Here is an 8,868-nt window from a genome sequence, read left to right as displayed (position 1 = left end):
GGTCAGCAACTGAGTAGGGAGGTGGCTATTGTGGAAAATCCCAAAGCCTTTCAGATCCTGTTTCCAGAATGTCTACTGACGCCGAAGTGTAGCCTCGCGAGGCTGAGAATCCAGTATTGGACACAGCAATTTTCCAAAGCTGGACTTAATAGAAATGATCAGGTTTGAGTAATGTTGGATGGAGTGTAAATATTGGCAACGACACTTCCAGATAAGCCGTATTTTATTTGTTTACAGGAGTTATGTGAAGGGTGAATTCATTAACCGAGGGCTGTGTTTGTCCATTGTGAATTTGGTGAAAGTTATCTCTGTCCCTTCCTCCCCTAATCCCGCTGGGTTTATCGTTTTTGATAAATAATAGGGAACAAGCTTGTCATGCACTCGCATAGTTGTGAAACACTTCAAGTGAAAACAGTTTCAGAGCGAAGGGACTTGATTAAAAGCACTCACGTAGATGTTAAAGCACCAGATTTGCACCTTAGTTGGGATTAAGAGTCCTTCCCAGCTTTTCTAAGGCAGCACTAGATTTTATTGGAACAGTTGAACTTGTTCTTAAAAAGAAAGGCGCAGTTTGAGTGCTCACTGTTCAGAAATCTAGTAATTCCTGTGATCTCCAGTCTGGAGTTGAAGCAGGAGTGTTTGACATTAGTGTGGGGTTTCCACAGGTATCCCATCCAGCTCAGCAGCTGCTCTTTGGCACCCACCTGCTGAGATGCTGACCTAGACAGGAACTTCCTACACTTGACACAACACCCCATGACATTCACCTCATTTCCCCAGGCGCCAGAAGGACAAGGGCTGCCCCGGAAACAAGCCTTAGGAGTTCAGTTCTTGTCTGTCAATGACCGGCAGCAAACGTGATGTTCTCTTTGCTGGTGAAAGCATCGTCCACGCAGTGGCTCAGGGTCCACCTGAAAGACAAACAATCAGTTTAACCACAACCGGCAGCAAAGAACACTTGACAGGAAAACAATGCGCCACTTCCACCAGAGACAGCTGCAACTTTCAAACAAGGCTCTGCTATAATAACGCAAAAGTACATGCTCCCCAGTAAAAGGACTGCGTTAGTTTCATAATCACATCTGACCCACGCTTCGCCCAAACAAGAAAATGTAACGGTAAATAAAACTCTAAACTGTGCCACCAGAAACTGACATTAAAGACGCCAAATGGTGCAGCAGGTAATATTTTCATCAGACCTTTACATAGCTGTCAGAGCACACATACAGTACTGAAATATATCCCATAGCCAAGTAAATTTATCAATAAACGAGCCAGGTGCGATATAACTATGTTTTCAATTAGGTGGTATTTAGATACTACAACTGTACTCCTGACAGGTATCAGAGTCCCTTTATTCAACATCTAGCTGTGGTTACTTATAATCACTGATCATTAAACCTGCTTATGCATTAACCGAACATTTCCAACTCCCCAAACAGACTTTAATTGGCATCATTCAAACTCATATAGACGTTGGGTAAATGTCTAAATGTTGGGGCATCGGTTCAAATGCACAGACTGGAGATAAAAAGCCCCAAGTTAAAAATGGTGTCAGTTCCGAACCAAAGCTGCACAGACTACAGAACTAACGGATAACTGGTCCTGCACAAATCACTTCATTCACTGGGAGCAGCTTTAGGCACACAGAAAAAGGGGACAAAAGACTCACCAAGTAAAGTTTACTCTGAATCGGAGTAAACTACACCTGCTAGATCTGACCTGAAGGGCAGATGATTTTTGTTTATTCACTTGTGGGACGTGGGCATCGCTGGCTGACCAGCATTTTTCTATTGCCTGTCCTTAGTTGCCAGGTGATCTGCCGCTTTAAACCACTGCAGTCCATAGAATGTCCACAGAATACTGTATTTGGGAGCACCAGGTTCGAATTTTTAGCTGTGAAAGTTTAGCTTTATTAGGTAGAATGGGTATTTATGGTTGGGTTTTAGATAAGTGAATGCTTGTTGTTACAATCCCTGTAAAGATTACAACTTTTTAAAAGACAAAAACTGAACTTTGAGTGAATGGCTGAAAGGATCACAAGTCAAGACTTCAGATTTGAAATTTTAGTCTTAACAGAAACTAAAAGCAACATTGACTGAACTCTTTCTGCAGACGTTTTCCTTTAAACCACAGAAAAATATCCCCCATTTAAGGTTCAACTACTGAACTTTATTCAGTAAACACTTCAATCACTAGACCAAATGTTCTTTTCCCTCCAAGTCTCTTTTTAAAGTACCTGGGGTCTGCAACTTAAGTACTGCAGGGTTATTCGCCATGTGCAGGAAGATGGGATTAGAAAGGGCATCTGGGTGTCTTTGGATCTGCAACAGACATGATGGACCGAGTGTTGTCCCCTTCTGTGTTGTACCATTTCTATGGTTTGAATTCAAGTGCAAGCTTCATCCTCATCTTAGGTGATAACAATAACAATAAGGGATGGCCTACTGGTATTAATGCTAGACTGTTAATCCAGGGACCTGGGTTCAAATCCCACCATGGCAGATGGTGGAATTTTGAATTCAGGAAAATCCCATCTGGTTCACTAGTATCCTTTTAGGGAAAGAAACTGCTTTCCTTACCTGGTCTGGTCTAAGTGTGACTTCAGACCCACAGTAATATTGTTGACTTAACTGCCCTCTGGGCAATGGGTAATAAATACTAGCATAGCAAGTAACACCTTGATCCCATGACTGAAATTAAAAAAAATGAAGTCTTGCCACTTCTAACCTCCTTATGTGTTGGTTCCTCTTAGAATGGTGTGTAGATGAGTTATATTTTTAGGAAAACTTGGAAAGCTATCCTTCAATGATATCCCAAGGTCTCTGCTTGTCTCAAAGCCCATCTCCACAGCAATGTGAATCACATGGACCTATATCTAGGTTGAAATTCTAATTAACTATTCTCTGGAACCAACTCTGTTCCATCATGAAATTGAATTGGCAAATTAAAGTATAACCATAGGAAAAATAAATTGCAGTTTTTGTCAATTTCAGAGGGCTATGGAGATAGGGCTGGAGAATGGGACTAGCTGGATAGCTCTTTTGTGAGGCAGTAGAGACATGATGGGTCAAATGGCCTTTTCTATACTGTAAAGTTCTACAATTCTGTAACTCCAAGATTTGGAGACTCTCAGTTTATACACTGTCAACGTAGCTGATTTGCTGATTGTTTACAGGTGTGAATAGCTTACAACTTCTCATCAAAGGAATCAAGAGGTATGATCTAATTGAATGGCAGAGCAGACTTGATGGAGCAAATAGCCTGCTCTGCTCCTAGATTTTTTTTAAAAATCAACCTGCACAGATGTGTGGGACCTGACTCCAGGCCTTCTGGCCGAGATATAGGGACACTACCTCTGCAGCACAAGAACCTTATTGACAATACATGGTCACCATTAGGCTACCTTTTAATTTCAGATGTTACTGAATTCAAATTTCACCATCAGCCCCTGGTAGGATTTGAACCGATGTCCTAGGAAAATAAGCCTGAGGATTCTCTATTACTTATAATAGTGATGCTACCATTACATTGCCATCACCTCCCTCCTTGACTTTTGTTCCTACTTATGGTCTAACTAAAACAATTTAAACAATCCAAGCTTGCTTTCAGCAGAATTCAGACTCTTCTCATTACTTCATTTAGATCCAAATTAAAGACACAGTCCCAAAACATAATCTTACAAACTTCATATTTGTAACAATGTATTCTCAACTAATTTTTAGAAAATCATTTAGGAACAAAATGTGATTCAACTAGTCTAGTTTGCTCCATAATTCCGAGTCTTGTGCAGAATGCACTAATGTCACATCCAAATACTGTTAGTATCAGGAATCTATTTCATCAAGTCCAACTGTCTTTTTATTAATCAAATCATCTATTCTCAAAGTTAAGTATTCAGCTTCAAGGGAATTATTCTTTACTCTGTTGGAGATATAATATAAATTGTAACTGGTGTATGGTCAGATGTTTGTAAGCTAATTTTAATTGTGTGACCCTCAACAAATAATTTCTCAATATTTGGAAAGGAGGAGTGCATCTAACTTAAAGAAATGAATGTGTTTGGGAACAACCTCAAAATAGGCATAGAAGACACATCAAAACTTTACAAGATATCCTGGGGCTGGCATCTACATCAGATGCTAAAGTCTGGAAGTGTCTTGAACAGAACATTGGATGACTCGAACAGATTCAAATGAAGTAGAACAAAGAGATTCTAGTGTTGACTGCAGTGTCCGGGGATTGCTACTGCAGATAATACATAGTGTCAAGTTTGGGAAGAGGACAGAAATGAGTTTACCAATAGACGTTGCAGCAAAATAGCACAACTTGCCTAGACCAAGAATACCTACATTGCTGGAGCTGGAGAACAGATCCATAATGTTAATAAATGTGAGCAGCAAGTGTCCACTTCTAGAGGGGAGTAAAGTAGTTTTGATCAGTACATTGAGGACACATTTAAAAGGCTTGGCCAATGAATAAACTCACCAGACATAGGAGAGAAATAGCATGCATGAGGACCTCCAAACCCCTATGTGCTGCAGCTTTCTGCAGTCTTTTACCAATTAAATAATATTCAGCCCTTCTAATCTTCCTGTCAAAGTACAGAATAGACCCTAAAAATTGCAATGATTACAATAAAGGTAATTTTATGTGAAATTATACATTTAGAAACAATAACTTGCAAATATAAATGGCATCTTCAAGATAGGAAAATGTTCCAAACTGTTTTACAGCAGTATTGTCAGGGTTGTTGAATGAAAGCTTTGTCAAAGAGGTAGGTTTTAAGAAACTTCGTAATGGAAAGAAAAGGACAGTGATGTTTAGGGTGAAAATTCCAGAGATTAGGGGCTAGGCAGCTGAAATCAGTGGTGCCTGTGGTCTTGCAATTGATATTGCGGCTGTGCAAGAAGTCAGCTGGAGATGTAGAGATCTCAAGGAGGTCACAGGATGTTACATAGATAGAATGAGATGAAGACAGAGTAATTCAAAAGTAAAAATTAGAATTTTGCTATCAAAAGATGTTGCTGACCTAGTAACTGCTAATGTAACTCAGCAAGCACAGAGGTGATCGGGTGTATCGGCCTTAGGATTACAGACAGCAAATTTGGATAAACTCAGATTTCTGGAGGATGGTTATGGTAAACATTTGAATTGCTAAAAACTTGAGGTAACAAGGTGTGGTTGAGGGATTCATCAGCAGATAAGCTGAAGCGGGGAGCAGATAAACAATATGACTGAGATGGAAATGGGTGATTTTTATAGATTTTAGTGGACAATGTGGTTGTAAGTTCATTAAGATCAAATAGGACACCAATGGTTGAGTCTGATTCAATCTCTGTCTGCTGTCAGGATAGGGACAAAGTCTGTAGCTAGGCAACAAAATTTGCAGCAGGGATCAAAGACACATGTTAGCTCTCATTACTTAGCTGCAGGAATTTTGTGCATATCCATAAGGAATGTAACAAATCCATCAGTTGAGGGGCTCAGAGCATCCGTGGTGATACAGAACTGGGTGCTGCAAGCAAATAAGTTGAACCTGCTATTATATTTTCCAAGTTACATCAGCAAGCGGCAGCAGATAGTTGTGAAATAGGAAAAAGTTCAAGGTACTTTCCCGCAGGACTCTAAAGTTGACAGTTTGAGATTGGAAATAGTAGAAGAAGCTCTTGTCGCTGATTTTCTTGCTATGATGAGATAATCAAGAATGGAGAATATTTGGAAGAAGTGGTGTTAAATATACACAAAAGGATACAAAGTTTGGGAATGGAATGGAATACAACTGTGATTGTGATTTCATATTGTGGAATTAGGTGGACAAATGAATGAATAGAATTATGTTGTTCATAGCAATGGTTGAATTTTGGGATATTCAGGATGATTTCCAAAAAACGGGGAGAGGCTGCACAGATGAGATATCCAATCCACTGATATTAGAAGACATCGAATCCATAATATACTCAGGTTCCTCTTTCCATAAGCAAATCTATCATCCTTGTTGAACAGTCTTAGCCTTGTGTTCAGAGTCCTTCAAACCTTCACAATTCCCTCCATAGCTTCTTTCTTCTATTTCCAGTTTCTTACAATGGTTACTTTGCAGAGTTTGGATCACAACTGGGCAATTTCCTCCCTAAACATTCCTCATCTCTCAAGAGGCTTCTTAAAACAAGTTCACCTGTTTCAATCTGTCCTTTTGTGGCTCTCAGTATTTGATAATGCTACTGTGAAATATCTTGGGTCATTTTACTGCATTAAAAGTGCTATATCAATGCAGATTGTTAAAGATAATTTTAATAGGCAGCCTATAGTTGGTCTTGGGGTACAGTTTAATTTCCCTACCTTTTGTTTAGGATGTCTGTACTTAAGGCCCACCTGCTTCACAAGTGTGTCATAACATATCTGAACAGGTTACTTAAAAATAAATTTTCACAACCAGACCAGCTAAGCATGTTAAAATCAGGGACTTCGGAGCAATAACAACGTGTAGACTAAAGGAGGCGGCGACACAAGAAATATGAATGACAAACCCCTGCTTCAGTTAATAGACATAAAATATAGGCTTGGAAATAAGAAATCAGCTAGTTGTTGACAGCTACTCCCTTTGAGAACATAGGAAAAGGATTTTTGGAGATAAGTGGACAGGTCACTAATTATTTTTGAAGTGGTAAATGAGACATTGGATTATGTTGCAAATAGAATGGAAAGACTGTAAGACATAGGAGTGGAAGTAAGCTATTCAGTTTGAGTTCAATGAGATCATGGCTGATCTGATGATAATCCTCAAGTCCACTTGCCTGTCTTTTCCCCATAATTCTTGATTCCATTACTTATTAAAAATCTCTTGGCATTGAATAAACTTAAACGACCCAGCCACAACAGCCCTCTGCGGTACAGAATTCCACAGATTCACTACCGTCAGGAAAAAAACCTCATCTCCATCTTTAAATGTGTGACCCTTATTTGGCAATTATGCCCTCTGGTCCTAGACTTTCTCACAAGGTGTAAAAACTTTTCCACATCAACCCTGTCAACTTTCCCCAAGAATCTTCTGTGTTTCAATAAAGTTGCCTCTCATTCTACTAAATTCCAACCAATTACAGGTTCAACCTCTCAACAAGTCCCTCTATACCTAGCATCAGCCTCATAAACCTGCTCACAGGACTAGATGATGCATTTACAAGGTGATAATACATCCCATTCAAAGGGGCGTACAGTCTGGTCACTAGTACAGGAAACTAATCGACACCAGGAAAGGTGCAAAATGCATCAGTTATTGAATTACAAAAAAGTGAGATTCAGAAGAGGAACTTAAAGAAGAAGATGGAAAGGAGATTTAATGGAGGCATTCAAGGACTATAAAAAGGTACTGACACATTAAAAGCTGTAGAAAGGTTGACCATACCCGAACCATGACCAGGAAGGCCCTGAATAATTTCAGAAGACAGATATTCAAATACAAATGATTTCAAGCAAACTGTGGTTAATATTTGACAGTCAGGAAACCAATAAAAAGGAAGCAATTTTAAGGCTCTGCAAATGGAGATCCTGTGAGGAAAAGGCACATGGAAGTAAACAGTATTCTGAACCCTGGGTCCAGCCACATGACTCAGGAGTCAATTCCAGCCTTCTACATTCCCATACTCATAATTTGTAACTTAATTTTGACATTCCAAAATTGCATAAAATCACATCCCGGGAGGGTTTTCTTTTCTCACGAGTCAAACTTATGACACTTCCAGCTAATATGTCTCACTTGAAAAAAAATCCTTTATCAGGCCTAATCTATATGAACTCAACATTTTTGCCTTTAATCTCACTATGCTGTTGTGAACCACTTTATTTCTTATTAGAAGTGTACATGTAGTATATGCATTTTCTGAACCCATCAACAAGAACATGGAAGATCTGCCAATTTACAAGAAAGTCCACTATAACTTTTCCTATGCCTAAAATGCTCTCAGTATTTTCCAGACTAATTTAGTGATTTAGCCAGCTGGCACAATAAAAAGGCTGAACTAACAAATATAAAAACAGTATCTTCACTAGTTTTTCAAATTTGGACTTCAGCACTCCAGTGCATTGTACTTTGAATCACATGTTTGTGTTCACAGTTTTTGATACAGTAATTTCCTAACCTCCCTTAGTTTAAGGTTGAAGTCTGTGGAAGGATCAGGAACAGACTCAATTAAGTTATTGAAAACAAAATTAAACCAATTGGAGGTGAGAAATCAAAGATTTCCATTTTGTAGTTCGGCATGAAGGCATATTGGTAGGCAAAGTATAGAGGCCTTAACTGTAGCTAATCATGTAATCTTGACTTGGATGAGCATGATGTGGATACTGAATATCTGAAATGCTAAGTGCTGCAGTTTGATGTAATGGAAAACTATGTTCCCTATTTCCAGCACCGATATCTTCACTTGGAGTTCAAAAATATAAACTATTTTAAAATTTTGTCTGGTAACCCTGAAGATGGTGGATTTTCAGTTCAACCTTTAACTAAACATATTCCCAAACAAAACAGGAGAAGATAAATCAGGCAAAAATTTCAAAAGCAGAATTGAAATATTAAGCAAAGGTATTGAGAGTTATAGGAACATGATGGTTAGATGGGGTTAACATACTATAGCATGGATCTTCCAGTCACTAGATAGACCGAGTTAGAGTCAGAGACTTCCAATTTACTTAACATGGATAGTTACCCTGTGAATGATAGGCTGATGACAACCAGTTTGAACCTCTGGGTAACAAAAACTGCCTCATCCCAATCATCTCCCTTCCCCGAACCTCTGTCATTACGTCACTACCCTACATAGCTTTTGACCTTGTGATCTTACTCATACCTCATTCACAAGCACACTGAAATGC

The 8,868-nt window shown here is 39.0% G+C and overlaps 1 protein-coding gene across 2 annotated transcripts in view; it reads right to left on the bottom strand.

Annotated features, from left to right (window-relative positions):
* Positions 1-205: 205 nt before the first annotated feature.
* Positions 206-8,868, bottom strand: part of LOC109918293 (dual specificity protein phosphatase CDC14A-like) — a 28,682-nt gene continuing 20,019 nt past the window's right edge. For both annotated transcript variants that reach the window (XM_048601589.1, XM_048601588.1), the window contains one exon: positions 206-911. In XM_048601589.1, coding sequence (XP_048457546.1) covers positions 825-911 — 87 coding nt within the window. In that variant the 3' untranslated portion in view covers positions 206-824. The remainder of the gene's footprint in view (positions 912-8,868) is intronic.

Source organism: Rhincodon typus, chromosome 10, assembly GCF_021869965.1.
Source record: "Rhincodon typus isolate 14 chromosome 10, sRhiTyp1.1, whole genome shotgun sequence".
Taxonomy (NCBI): domain Eukaryota; kingdom Metazoa; phylum Chordata; class Chondrichthyes; order Orectolobiformes; family Rhincodontidae; genus Rhincodon; species Rhincodon typus.
This window is presented reverse-complemented; position numbering and strand designations above follow the sequence as displayed.